Source organism: Zonotrichia albicollis, chromosome 26 (genome assembly GCF_047830755.1).
Source record: "Zonotrichia albicollis isolate bZonAlb1 chromosome 26, bZonAlb1.hap1, whole genome shotgun sequence".
NCBI lineage: Eukaryota > Metazoa > Chordata > Aves > Passeriformes > Passerellidae > Zonotrichia > Zonotrichia albicollis.
In genome coordinates, this window is record NC_133844.1 from 9,082,284 (window position 1) to 9,094,978 (window position 12,695).

General features: G+C 67.3%; 3 protein-coding genes across 6 annotated transcripts; 2 read left to right on the top strand and 1 right to left on the bottom strand.

Annotated features, from left to right (window-relative positions):
• The first annotated feature begins 949 nt into the window (after positions 1 to 949).
• Positions 950 to 4,144, top strand: SFTPB (surfactant protein B). Its single transcript, XM_074558993.1, has 7 exons — positions 950 to 1,303; positions 1,690 to 1,877; positions 2,185 to 2,841; positions 2,981 to 3,070; positions 3,205 to 3,558; positions 3,829 to 3,933; positions 4,008 to 4,144. The coding sequence occupies exons 1-7, from the start codon at positions 1,255 to 1,257 to the stop codon at positions 4,041 to 4,043; spliced, it is 1,479 nt and encodes a 492-aa protein (XP_074415094.1). The 5' UTR covers positions 950 to 1,254; the 3' UTR covers positions 4,044 to 4,144.
• Positions 4,145 to 4,194: 50 nt separating this feature from the next.
• USP39 (ubiquitin specific peptidase 39) lies at positions 4,195 to 8,665 on the bottom strand. 4 transcript variants are annotated; one of them, XR_012583780.1, is made up of 13 exons: positions 8,292 to 8,665; positions 7,932 to 8,001; positions 7,768 to 7,862; positions 7,506 to 7,642; positions 7,276 to 7,428; positions 6,874 to 7,099; positions 6,413 to 6,490; positions 6,264 to 6,331; positions 5,474 to 5,805; positions 4,901 to 5,036; positions 4,735 to 4,821; positions 4,537 to 4,646; positions 4,195 to 4,456 (listed from the first exon to the last, which is right to left on the bottom strand). XR_012583780.1 is itself a non-coding variant. In XM_074558942.1 (13 exons), the coding sequence occupies exons 1-12, from the start codon at positions 8,641 to 8,643 to the stop codon at positions 4,596 to 4,598; spliced, it is 1,785 nt and encodes a 594-aa protein (XP_074415043.1). In that variant the 5' UTR covers positions 8,644 to 8,665; the 3' UTR covers positions 4,195 to 4,445; positions 4,547 to 4,595. The 4 variants fall into 4 exon arrangements, 3 of the variants coding, with proteins under 3 accessions (XP_074415043.1, XP_074415042.1, XP_074415041.1); XM_074558942.1 differs by having other exon boundaries at positions 4,195 to 4,445; positions 4,547 to 4,646; XM_074558941.1 differs by having other exon boundaries at positions 4,195 to 4,505; positions 4,547 to 4,646.
• A 1-nt stretch (position 8,666) lies between these two features.
• C26H2orf68 (chromosome 26 C2orf68 homolog) lies at positions 8,667 to 10,073 on the top strand. The gene is made up of 4 exons (XM_074558986.1): positions 8,667 to 8,926; positions 9,018 to 9,133; positions 9,271 to 9,410; positions 9,844 to 10,073. Exons 1-4 carry the CDS (start codon positions 8,682 to 8,684, stop codon positions 9,964 to 9,966), a joined length of 624 nt encoding a protein of 207 aa, XP_074415087.1. The 5' UTR covers positions 8,667 to 8,681; the 3' UTR covers positions 9,967 to 10,073.
• Positions 10,074 to 12,695: the final 2,622 nt, after the last annotated feature.

Genomic DNA, 12,695 nt, shown 5'->3' on the forward strand with positions numbered 1-12,695 from the left:
GTTGTGACAAAAAAAATTAAAAATAATCCAGGGAGTGGGGGGAGTCGGATCGGGGCACGGACGGGTGGGAACCAAACCCCCCCATTTTTGGGGCTGGTTTTCCTTTATTTTTCCTCTTGGAATGCAGATCCCAAACCACCAGCTCCCAGGAAGCACCAAAATGTCCTTTTCTTTTCATCCTTGATTTGTCAGCGGAGCCACCCCCCCGTCTCCACTCGAGCTTTGTTATTCTTTGGGACACTTCTGATTATTTGTGCTTTTCCCCTCCTTTTTTCTGTTCTTTCTGCTCTTCCCAAGCAGTGGCTCCAGCCCAGCTGGGACGGGCTCAGCTCCCGTTTCCTGCTGTAAATGTAAATATCCCAATATTGTCCCACTGCAGGGCTGAACCCCCGTGGCAAGCCAATAGAATGGTGCTTTTTTTCCCTTTTTTTTTTTTCCTCCTTTTTCTTTTTCTTTTTTTCCGTTTTTTTTGGTTTTCTTTTTTTTTGTTTTTTGTTTTTGTTTTTTGTTTTTCTTTTTTGTTGTTGTTGTTTTTTTTTTTTTCTTAGGAATTCCGTGTTTTAGGAGATCTTTTTGCCGTGTCCATGGATATTTCTGTCTTGTTTGATTGTTAGGAAATAAATTATTTGGTTACGAAGGAGCCGGGATTGCTGCGGGAGGGGAGGGGAGGGGAGGGGACAGCAAGGGTGGCACAAGGACAGGGTGGCACTGGGGGTGGCACAGGGGGACAGAGGGACACGGGGGGGACAGAGGGCACCTGGAGCCATCCCAGAGCCTCACCTGGGCCAGGTGCCCCACCCCTGGGGCCACACCTGCCCTGAGGGCTCTCGAGGGACAAGTGGGGTCAAGGGGGGACCGGGGAGGGACCTGCCGGGAAGGGACAGGGAGGGGACGGGGGCACAGGGAGGGGGTGGCACAGGGGGGGACACGGGGGACATGGGGGTGTGGGCACAGGGGGAGCCCAATGCGCACCCCAACAGGAGCTCGGGGACAGCCCTGGGGACGCCCTGGGGACATGGGGACATTACAGGGGGTCCCTGCCGGGGACACGGGGCCCTCGAGAGGGGCCCCGGGCTCGGGGCCAGCGCAGAGCGGCCGGGCGGGGGCGGCGGCCCCGCCGTGTCCCCGTGGGTGGGTGACACACCTGTCCCCGTGAGCTGGCGCCGTCCCAGCGCCACATCCCGCCCGCCCCGCGGGGCTTTAAGAGGCCGCGGGCCCGGCCCTGCCAGCGCTGTCCCCGCGCTGTCCCCAGCCATGGCCCTGGCACTGCCGCTGCTCCTCGCCCTGCTCGGGACCACCCCAGGTAGGGCCCGTGCCCCCCAACCTGGGGCGCCCCCAGAGCCGGGCACCCCTCTCAAGGGCGGGGGCACAGACCCGGGCAAGGGGGCAGGGGGCCCTTGGGTGGGGGTCTGGAGCCCTCTTGGGGTGTGGGATGGGTATGGGGGTGCCACTGGGGGGGTCCCTTCCACCCGGCTCCCCCAGGAGGGCAGGGGTGGGTCTGGGGGTGCTCTGTGGTCAGAGGTGGGCTCACGGTGCCAGGGCCCCCCGGGATGGGGAGGGTTCACTGAGGGGTCCCCCACACCCGGGTGCCCCCATAAGCGCTGGGGTGGGGTGGGGTGGCTTTGGGGGGTGTCCGGGGGGGCCCTGGGCTGCCAGGCCCCCCTGGCCTGGCGCTGACCGTGGCCGCAGGTTTGGGGGCGCCGGGGGGGGGCTGCGGGGTGCCCCCCTCTGCCTGGTGCCAGGACTGGGTGACGGCGCTGCGCTGCGGGGCCCTGGGGCGCTGCCCCCGCCTGGGCCAGGGACCCCTCGAGGCGCTGGGAGACCCCCCCGAGGTGCTGGGAGACCCCCTCGAGGCGCTGAGAGACTCCCCCGATCTGGTGAGAGACCCCCGAGTCCCTCCAGCCTTCCCTCCGTCCCTGCGCCCCCTCCCCGTGTGTCCCCAGAGGGGTCCCAGTCCTCCCACCGTGCTCCCACTGCCACCCCCCCATGTCCCCATGTCCCACCTCCCCACGTCCCCATGTCCTCATGTCCCACCTCCCAACACCCCTGTGCCACCGCACCTCCATGTCCTCATGTTCCCCATGTCCCTGTCCTCCTCTGTGGCCGTTCCCCAATGTCCCAGACCCCCGTGTCCCTGTGTCCCTGTGTCTCTGTGTCCCAATGTCCCCCTGTCCTCTCCTGCAGGACGCCTGTGCCGTGTGCCAGCAGCTCTTGGACTCACTGCGCCAAATCTCCAGCGTATCGGCCGTGGAGGTGCCACTGGGGTGGGGACAAGTGCCACTGGGGGTGTCCCCATGGGGGCCACAGGCACAGGTGCCACCGGGTGTCACAATGGGTGCCAGCAAGTGCCACTGGGCACAGGGAGGTGCCACTGTGGCCGATGAGGTGGTGGCTGCCACCGAGAGTGCCACGGTCCCAGATGCCGCCATGCGTGTCCCTGTGGGTGCTGGGATTGTGGGTGAAGCGGTGGCAGGTGTCACTGGGTGCCACGGAGCTGAGGTGACAGGGTTGGTGCCATCGTGTGTGCCATGGCCACAGGTGGCACCCATGGGCAGCAGCGGTGACGGGTGTGGCTGGGGTGTCAGGTCAGATGGAGTGGTGGTGGTGGTAAGCACGGCAATGGTGGCTGTCACTGTGGGTGTCACTGTGGGTGTCACTGTGGGTGTCACTGTAGCTTTCACTGTGCCTGTCCCTGTCCCTGTCCCTGTCGGTGCCCTGGTGCAGACGGTGCTGGATCACTTGGTGGGGTTGGCGTGCCCCCATATGCCTCTGGTGGAGAGCCTGTGCAGGGAGGTGGTGAATGCGCTTGTCCATCACTTCCTCCAGAACATGCAGCACATCGTGAGTGCCACCGGGGCACACGGGAGGGGCTCTGGGGACGCTGTGGCCCCCAGGGACACGCGGGGGCAGCGGGCACAGCGCGGCACTCAGGGCCACCCGGGGGATTGGGGACAGCAGGGTCACACTGTGTGCCCCGCAGGACTCCTGGAAGATCTGTGCCAAGCTGACCCTGTGTCGTGGAGAGCCCGGGGTTGTGCCCGTCCTTGAGGGGCCTGGCAGCCACCTGCAGGTACGGGGACACGGGGACAGCGGGGCCGAGTGCCAGGGGGGCACAGACAGAGTGCCCACAGTGGGTGCAGTGCCCCTCTCCCCTCAGTGTCCCCTGTCCCCGGCAGTGTCCCCTCAGTGTCCCCTGTCCCGCAGGGCCCGGCGCTGTCCCCGCAGTCGCTGCCGCTGCCGCGCTGCTGGCTGTGCCGCTCGCTGGTGGCGCGGGCCGAGGCGGCGGTGCCGGTGCACTCGGTGGCGGCGGCCGTGGCCGGGCTGTGCCGGGCGCTGCCGCTGCCCGTGGCCGGGGCGTGCCAGTGCCTGGCCGAGCGCTACGCGGCGCTGGCCCTCGAGGGGCTGCTGGGCCGCCTGGGGCCGCGCCTGCTCTGCCGCCTCTTCCTGGCCTGCAGCGGCGCCGGCGACGGCGGGGACGGCGAGCGCGAGGGGCCGCTGCCACCGGCCCGGGTGCTGGAGGCCATCGTGGTGCGGCTGGCAGACTGTGTCGGGGAGCAGGTGAGGGGGGACAGGGGGGACGGTCCCCAGGAGGGGACAGGGCAGCCCGGGGTGGCGCAGCACCGAGGGGACACGTCCGGGAGTGTCACAGCCCTTGGGGACACAGCCACGGTGTCACAGCCCTTGGGGACACAGCCTGGCTTGTCCTGTCCCCCCTGGGGACACAGCGAGCTCCGCAGGCAGTGCCAGAGCGCACAGGGCACAGCCTGGGGAGGGCTCCTGGGGGTGCCCCCACCCTCGGGCAGCCCCTCATGGCTGTGTCCCCCACAGGACCCCACAAATGCCACTGTCCCCGCGCTGTCCCTGTCCCTGGGCCCCTGTGCCCTGGGCCCCCTCTTCTGGTGCTCGGGCCCGGAGGCGGCGCGGCGCTGCCAGGTGAGTGGGGACAGGGGGGGACACGGGGGGCTGCCACCCCCTGCACCCCCCACTGACCCCCGGGCCCCCCGCAGGCCGTGCAGCACTGCAAGGACCACGTCTGGCTCTAGGGGGGCACCAGGACCCCCCAGCTTTCCCCAATAAAGCTTGGATGCAGCTCTGCCTCAGTGTTCGGGGGTTTTGGGGGCTCATGGGGTGCTGGGGAAGCAGCAGAAACCACAAACCCCCCCAAACCCAAAGAAGAGAAGAGGTGAAAATGAGTTACAAAAATAATGGGTGGCATTTACTGGATGCACACACCTGCAGGGGACACTGGGGGTGTCCCCAGGGGGGTGTTGGGGGTCCCTACGAGTCTCTGGGTGTCTATGGGGGAGCTTGGGGGGCTCCTAAAGGGGTCTCAGGGAACCCCTGGGGGGGCTGGGGATGGCCTTGAGGGGGAGCTGGGGGTGTCCCCAGGGGTTTTGGGTGTCCCCAACGGGTTTTGGGTGTCCCCAGGGGTTTCTGGGTGTCCTCAATGGGGTTTTGGGTGTCCCCAGGGGTTTTGGGTGTCCCCAAAGGGTTTTGGGTGTCCTCAATGGGGTTTTGGGTGTCCCCAAGGGGGTCTGGGTGTCCCCAATGGGGTTTTGGGTGTCCCCAAGGGGGTCTGGGTGTCCCCAAGGCTCTCAGGCTCCTTGTTGTTGGTTCGTCTCGTCCTCCTCGCGTCGCTTCCAGATCTGCAGAGAGCAGGAGGGGGTTGGCGGGTTCAGGGGACATTGAGGGGGTGTCACAGGACATTCTGGGGGTACCCCGGGTCCCCCTCACCTGGATGTAGGCCTCGGACAGGGTGATCATCTGGGGCAGGATGTCGGTCACCTGCAGGTCCTGCAGCTCGTACCACTTCCCCGTGCCCTGCCAGGACCCGGGAGGGGTCGGGGTGACTCGGGGGGTCCCCACGGCCCCCCCAGCCCCCCGGGGAGGGGACACTCACGTGGTGCAGGACGTGGATGCGGTAGGAGCCCTCCGAGGGCTTCCCGTCGTGCACGATGTTGGCGATGAGGTCGTAGGTGGTGTGCGAGTGGGCGGCCTGCACCTCCTCGGACAGGTACTCGCGCAGGTCCACGTTCCTGGGCACCCACAGCGCCCTCAGCACCCGCGGGTGTGCGGTCCCTGCTGGGCTGCTGCAGCCCCCAGATCCCCCCCAGATCCCCCCCAGATCCCCACCACAGCCCTCAACATCCACATCCCCCTCCCAAACTGCCCGACACCCCCAGGCGTGCAGAAACGCCCCCAGGTGCCTTCAAAGCCCTTCTGATGCCTAAAAACCACTGGAAGCCCACAAAGCCCCCCCAGATGCCCACATACCACCCTGGACACCTCCAAATCCCTGCACACTTCTACTCCCCTGGCCCAGGTGCCCCCAAAGCCCCTCCAGATGTTTCCAGCACCTCACAGGCATTTAAAACCCCCTCCAGACACCTTCAACCCCCCCAGATACCCCCAGTCTCCTGTTGGACCCTTTTAACCCTCCCCAGCAGCCCCCAGCCCCCTGCCCCGGGCTCACGTGATGGGGAAGTTGACGATGGTGGGGTTCTTCTCCACGAAGAAGTTGTTCTTGGTGAAGCGCTTGATGCAGAAGATGAGGTAGGGCGGCAGGCGCGTCAGCTGGAAGCGCTTCAGGAAGTTCTCCTTGTAGGTCTTGTACTCCTTCTCGGTGCTGCCGTTGAACTTGGCCAGGATGCTGAACAGGGGCACCTGGGGGATGATCAGCTGCTCCTTCTCGTCCTTGTAGAGCGGCGCCGTGGGCAGGTCCAGGGTCAGGTACAGGAACGTGGACTCCACCATGCGCTCCTGGTACTCGCTGTTCTGCAGCAGCTGCGCCTTCTCCTCGGCGGGCTGGGGGCACAGGGCAGCCCAGAGGGGCACATCAGCCCCACGGACCCCACATCCCCGCTGGACCCATCAGCCCTGCTGGATCCAGCACACCCCAACCGGATCCATCACCCCTCACTGGACCCAAAACCGCCCCTGGATCCATCAGCCCCACTTGGAGCCATCACCCCACTGGACTTTCCCACCACTCATTTGTATTTTCGACCCCCACTGGACCCTAAAACCCCTCTGTTGTACCCAAAGACCCTCACCATACCCCAACACGCCCCTGCCCCATCCCTCATTTAACCCCATCACACTCCTCATTTGACCCAGACCCGTGTTAGAACCCCACCACTCCCACACTGCCCCCATCACCCCCCATCTGACCCTGACACCCCATCTTCTGACCCTGACACCCCATTTTCTGACCCTGCCATTCCCACTGCACCCCCAGACCCCCCATTCCCCCCCAGTCCCACCAGGTCAGGGTGCGGCAGCTTCTTGGTGAAGATGCGCATGGAGCCCTGGAACACGTCGGTGACGATGGCTGTGGGGACACGGGGGGCTCAGAGGGGGCTCAGAGGGGGCACAGCAGCCCCCAGGGCCCCCCTGAACTCCCCCCACTCACTCTTCTTCTTCCTCTTGGTGCCGCCCAGCGCAGCGTGCAGCGCGTTCAGGAACCAGGACAGGAACTCCACCCCATCCCCTGCAACAGCACGGCTGGAGATGGGCCTGGAGCCTGCTGGGTCTGCCCAGAGCCCCCAGAGCCAGCCCTGCACCCCAACCCAGCCCTGAACCCTGAATCCAGAGCCCTCAGACCCAAATCAGACCCAGCCTTGCACCGCCAAAACCAGAGCCCCTAGACCCAGCCTGTACCCCCGAATCCAGAGCCTTCAGGCCCAGCCCTGCACCCCAAATACAAAGCCCCCAAACCCAGCCCTGCAACCCTAAATCCAGAACCCCCCAGGCCCAGCTCTTCCCCTCAAACCCAGCCCTGCACCCCAAATTCAAAGGCCCCAAGATCCAGCTCCTCCCCTCAAACCCAGCACTGCCCCCCAGCCCTGCACACCCCCAGGATCCCACCCTCACCCTGCTTGGTGATCTGGAAGTTCTTCTTGCTGCAGAGCACCACGGCCTGCAGCATCTCGTGGGGGGACACGTGGGCCTTGAAGTTGCGCGGGTTCCAGAGCTTCCTCATGAGCTCCCCGAAGCGCTGCACCAGCAGGAACATGATGTCCCCGGGCGGGCGCTGGATGCGCCGGTAGTTCTCCTCCTCCAGGAAGTAATTCCTCAGGGGAGGCACGTTGGACAGGGCCTGGGGGCGGAGCAGGGGGGCTTCAGCCCTGGGACCCCCATGGGAGGGGAGCTGGGGGGGTTTGGGGCAGACCCTGAGCTGCTGTGAGCGGGGAATCTCAAATACTCTGGCGATGGAAAGGAGCCAGCCCCACAGAGGGGTTTGGGGAGCCTCTCTGTAACCCTGCTGGCCGTCACCTGGAGCACGGCGTTGGCATAGTCGTTGGCCTTGATGTTGTTGAGCCCCACGATGCCAGGCAGGTACGTGGTGCCATCGTAGGCCCGCGACAGCTTGGCCTGCTTGTCCAGGTGGGCGATGTGCTGGGCTGTGAACGTGGGCTTCAGCACGTACTGTGGGGGGACAGAGCCCTCAGAAATGGGAACCCCAACCCAAACCCCCCGTCTTGGGGTGCCCCTCGTGCCCGCACCGTGATGTCCTCGAGGGAGGAGTCGATGATCTCGTAGTTGTCGGGCAGGCAGTAGAACTTGAGCGTGTGCAGGTTGAGGAACACGTGGTGGCTCAGCTGCACGCTGTGGATGTAGGCGTGCGACTTCAGCCCGCGGCCTGCGGGGACACGGGCACTGCCATGGCACCGGGCACCAGGGAGGGCACCGGGGTGTCCCCAGTGGTGTCCCCATTGTCCCTGCTGTCCCCAGGCTGTCCCCAGCAGCCCCAGAGGGGACTCTCACCCTGGAAGTACTTCCCGCAGACGAGGCAGGCGTAGACGTTGATGTGGGACAGGGAGATGGAGCAGAGCTTCTCAAAGTCGAAGTCCAGCACGCTCCTGGGGGGACAGCGCTGTCAGGGGGCTGGGGGACTGCTGGGGACACCCCAAAGCAGCCCCGGCACCCACTTGTTGATGGTGTCCAGGTAGGGGCAGTGCCGGCTGCGCTGGTCCTCGGGGTCGAAGCGTCCGTAACGCACTGGGGAGGGCGGGAGGGCGTGAAAAGGGGGGCACAGGACCCCGAAAACACGAGGATGATCCCCCCAAACCCCCCCTCTGTGACATTCCCTGGGGCTGAGCTCCAGTTCCCCCCGGTGCCTTCAAACCCTGCCCGGAGCTGAGCTCGGGACCAGTGACCCTGGTGACCCCGGTACCAGACACCGCAGTGTCCCCCTGAGACACCCCAGACCCCCCCTCACACCCCCAATGTCCCCTCACACCCCGTGTCCCCTCAGCCCTCCGGTCCCACCCGTTCCCCCCGGCGCTCACCGGCGGGCTCGGGCTCAGGGTCGGAGTCTCCATCCGGCTCCCGCTCCCTCTTCACCCGCACGGGCGCGGCGGGCCCGGCAGTAGCGGAGCCCCCCCAGACGCTGCTCCCGGTGCCGGTGCCCGGTTCTCGCTTAACGCGCGCGAGATCCACCGGCAGCGCCTCCGCCGCCTCCCGCCGCGCGCGCTCCCGCTCCGAGTCCCGCCGGCCCCGCGGGCGCTCTCCGTCGGCGTCGCGGCGGCTGCGGGAGGAGGCGCGGGCGGTGCTGGCCCCGCGTTGCTCCCGGGGCTCCCGGGACTCCCGGTCCCGTCGCCCGCGGCTCGACATGGCGGCGACGCTGTGCGCTGTACGCATGCGCGGCGCGGGGTAAAAACGTCAGCTGTGCGCCGAGCATGCGCGGCGGCCTCGCCGGGAAGAGGCGGTACTGCGCCTGCGCGCTGCGGCGCCCCCTGGCGGCTGCGGCCGGGCCCGCGGGGCTCTTAAAGGCGCCGCGCCCCGGTACCGAGCCCGCCGCCGGTACCGTGATGGAGGCGGCGCCCGCCACAGCGGCGGCCCCGGGCTGGCGCTGCCGGCCGGGGGGACGGCTGGATATGAGCCACGGCTTCGTGCGGCACATCCGCCGCAACCAGCTCGCCAGGTACCGGCAGCGGCGCGGCCCTCCCGGGACCCCCATCCCCGGTGCTCCCGGTTCCCCTCACCCGCTAACCCCGTTGTCCCGCCGGTGCCAGGGACGCGTACGACCGTGCGGTGCGGCAGGCGCGGGGCCGAGCGCGGACGAGGCTGACACCGGGCCCGGCGCGGCCCCGGCGGCCCGACCAGCAGGTGTACCGGCCGCACCGGGGCGGTGAGCGGGGATACCGGGAACCGGGGGGACCGGGGGGACCGAGGGTGGGGATGGGGGCATCGGGGGATTGGGGGTTCCCGGGGTTTGGAGCCCCCGGTGGTGCCGGTGTCCCCGCTGAGGCGGTGCCGGTGCCGCAGGCGGGCCCGGGGGCGATGCCAGCGCGGGTTCCCCCGCCGAGGGCAGCGGGGCCGCCCCGGAACCGGCGCGGGGGCCGCGGCTCTTCTGCCTCGAGTACGAGGGGGACGACGGGCGGGTGACGGCCGTGATCGTGCACCAGGTGCGGCAGCGGCAACGGGAACGGGAACGGGGGGTGCCCGGGATGGGGGTGCCCTGAATGGGGGGTGCCGCAGGTACCAACTGCCGTGGGGGGCTGCTGGGGGGATCCCATGGGACAGGGGAGGTGACCTGGGGGGTCCTGGGGCAGTGGGGTCACCCTGGTGGGTCCCCGGGGACAGTGGGGGTGCCCTGGGGGGTCCCTGGGGCAGTGGGGGTACCCCGGGGACAGTGGGGTTACCCCATGGGGATCCCTGGGGACAGTGGGGTCACCCTGGGGGTCCATGGGGCAATGAGGGTGCCCTGGGGGTTCCCCGGGGACAGTGGGGTCACCCCATGAGCTCCCCCGGGTGTGGGGCCACGGCAGGCTCCTTCACCGGGTGACACGGGTGACACGGGTGACACGGGTGACACGGGTGACGCGGTGCCGCCCGCAGGGGGACAGCGCGGAGGAGGTGACGCGGCGCGTGTGTGCCCACAGCCCCCTGGAGCCCCCCCTGCGCAGGGCCCTGTGCCAGCGCGTGCAGGACGAGCTCAGCAAGCGCCGGGGCACGGGGTGACGCTGCTGGCACAGCCCCGGGCACTGCCACCCTCCCCGGGCACTGCCACCCTCCCCCCGGGACCGCTGCTGTCCCCCCGGTGTCTATTAATAAAGGTGCTGCGAGGCTCCGTGTCCTTCACTGCTCGGGGAAACTGAGGCACGAGGTGTGGGGGGGGGAGGGTGTGACGCGGCCCCTGGGTCCCCAAGTGTCACCTTGCCACCTGTCCCCCGCAGCAGCCCAGGTGGGGTGGCCCCTGCAGTGACACCGGCTGCCAGGCCCCTCCCAGGTGCCACCATGTCCCATCCTCAGGTGCCATCGTGTCCCCAGGGCCCCCTCTGCATCCCCTCCTGTCCCCAGCCCAGGTTGGTGGCACTGGGGCCATGCCAGGTGTGCCCAGGGTGTGCCCAGGGTGGGTCCTGTGGGTTGTGGGGTGTCCCCAGGGTGGGTTGTGGGGTTTATTTGTTATTTCAGGGCCTTTTGTTGTTGTGGGGTCAGCCTGGGGATCCTCCCACTGCTCTGTTCTTGAGGGGTCTTCCCAAAGAGCTCTTGGTGTTTATTTGTTGTAGGATCTCCTCCAAACAGATCCTGGTGTTTGTTTATTGTAGGGTTTCCTCAAGATTCCATCCTCCTGGTTTGTTATTGTGGGGTATCTCTGTATCACATTCTGGACTCTTGACTTTTGTAGGGTCATCCCAAAAGGATCCTGGTGTTTATTTATTGCAGGGTCATCCCAAAGCAGATCCTGGTGTTTATTTATTGCAGGGTGATTTCAAACCAGACCCTGGTGTTTATTTATTGCAGGGTGATCTCAAACAAGATCCTGGTTTTTATTTATTGAAGGGCCATCCCAAAGCAGACCCTGGTGTTTATTCATTGTAGGATGGTCCCAAAGCAGACCCTGGTGTTTATTCATTGCAGGGCCATCCCAAAGCAGACCCCGGTGTTTATTTGTTGCAGGGTCTCCCCGAGGTCCACGCTGCAGGTTTGGGATCTCAGGTGTCCCCACAGAGCTCCTGTGCTCGCTGTGCTGTTTCCCTCGCCTGGGGCTGGCTGGGTTTTCCGTGTGGAGGATGTCCCGCTGGTTTGTTAGTGTCCTTGCAGGGTGTCAGTGTTGTCACTGCAGGTGTCCCCAGAGCCCGGGTGTTTCTCTGCCATTTGTTCATTGTCCCCTGCGGTCCCTCTGTGCTCAGAGGGTGCCCGCGGTGCTGGGCGGGTGCTGGGTGCCGCCCTGCGGGGTGGGGACAGTGCTGGTGCCAGCCCCGGGCGATGCCCGCGCCAGGGCCAGCGCCAGGGCCAGCGCCAGGATGAAGAGGAGGAGGAGGCCGAGGCCGAGGGCCACCAGGTGCCACCGGCGGTGTCTCCTGCGCTGGCGCCGCGTCACCGTGCGCGTGGTGCGGGTGAAGGCCTCGCTCTGGGGGGACAGGGACAGTGCCAGGGGCTGCTCTGGGGACAGAGGCACACATGGGGACAAACAGACTCCTCCCAGCCCCCAGAGTCTCTCCTCCCCAGGCTGGGTGTCCCCACAGTGTCCCCAAGCTTTGTGTGTCCCCACAATGTCCCCAGCCCTGTGCACCCACAGTGTCCCCAAGCCCTGGGTGTCCCCACAGTGTCCCCAGCCCTGTGCACCCACAGTGTCCCCAAGCCCTGGGTGTCCCCAGCCCTGGGTGTCCCCTCCCCGTGTCCCACCGCCTGTCGCAGGTGCTATGCCCGCCTCTGCCCGGCTCCAGGTGTCCCCGCAGTGCCACCCCCCTGTCCCCGGCTGTCCCCACAGTGTCCCACCGCCTGTCGCAGGTCCTGGGCCCGGCTCTGCAGCTGCTCCAGGTGTCCCTCCCGCTCCAGCGCCTTGGCCACGTTCTGTCGCATCAGCTCCGCCACCTCCTCGGCCTCGCGCTGGCACCGCTCCAGCCCCGCCTGGGGACACGGGGACACCGTGGGGACACGGGGAGACACGGGGAGAGCACCGGGGACGTGGGCGCCAAGGGGACACGGGGACAGCAGGGACAATGGCACCGCGAGGGGGACACGGGCAGGGACAATGGCACCGCGAGGGGGACACGCACGGAGCTCGGGGACAGGAAACCGTGGGGACGGGGACACCGGAGCACGGGGACTGGGGAGGGACACGGGGACACCGGGACCGCGGGGGACACGGAATGTCCCGCGCGGGCCACCTCCCACCGCCCCGGGGACCGCGTCCCTCCCTTCGGCAGGGGGAGCCCGGACAGGCACCGGCACCGGCACCGGGGTATCCCGAGCCCGGCGGCTCCCGGGCCCCGAGCCCGCCCTGCCCCGAGCAAAGCGAAAGCGAAAGCGGCGGCCGGGACTCACCATGGTCCCGGTTCCGCGGGCCGGGCTCGGTGCCGGTACCGGTGCGCCCGTTCCTGTACCCGTCCGGCCTCGGGCCACAGCGGCCGCCCCCGCCGGGAGGGACCGGGACCGCCCCCCCGCCACCCTCGAGTGGCCGCGGAGCGGGACAGCGGGGCCACAACACGGGACAGACCGGCCACAACACGGGGACAGCGGGGCCACAACACGGGGACAGCCCGGCCACAACACGGGACAGCGGGGCCACAGTGCGGGACAGACCGGCCACAGTGCGGGACAGACCGGCTGCGCCACGGACGGAGATCCTCGGGACCCCCACTCCCCCCTACCCATGTCCCCAATGTCCCCCCTGTCCCTGCAGCCCCCCTGTCCCCATGTCCCCCCTGTCCCCAGGACCCCCCAACACCTGTCCTTGGCACTGC

Coding starts and splice junctions, on each gene's coding strand:
- SFTPB (XM_074558993.1), top strand. CDS start 1,255: ATGGCCCTGGCACTGCCGCTGCTCCTCGCCCTGCTCGGGACCACCCCA. Junction 1,878..2,184: donor TGAGAGACTCCCCCGATCTG/GTGAGAGACCCC, acceptor CCTCTCCTGCAG/GACGCCTGTGCCGTGTGCCA. Junction 3,934..4,007: donor AGGCGGCGCGGCGCTGCCAG/GTGAGTGGGGAC, acceptor GGCCCCCCGCAG/GCCGTGCAGCACTGCAAGGA.
- USP39 (XM_074558942.1), bottom strand. CDS start 8,643: ATGCGTACAGCGCACAGCGTCGCCGCCATGTCGAGCCGCGGGCGACGG. Junction 8,002..8,291: donor CCCTGAGCCCGAGCCCGCCG/GTGAGCGCCGGG, acceptor CGCCCTCCCCAG/TGCGTTACGGACGCTTCGAC. Junction 6,491..6,873: donor CTTCCAGATCACCAAGCAGG/GTGAGGGTGGGA, acceptor GTGCTGTTGCAG/GGGATGGGGTGGAGTTCCTG.
- C26H2orf68 (XM_074558986.1), top strand. CDS start 8,682: ATGCGCGGCGGCCTCGCCGGGAAGAGGCGGTACTGCGCCTGCGCGCTG. Junction 9,134..9,270: donor GTACCGGCCGCACCGGGGCG/GTGAGCGGGGAT, acceptor CCGGTGCCGCAG/GCGGGCCCGGGGGCGATGCC. Junction 9,411..9,843: donor CGGCCGTGATCGTGCACCAG/GTGCGGCAGCGG, acceptor TGCCGCCCGCAG/GGGGACAGCGCGGAGGAGGT.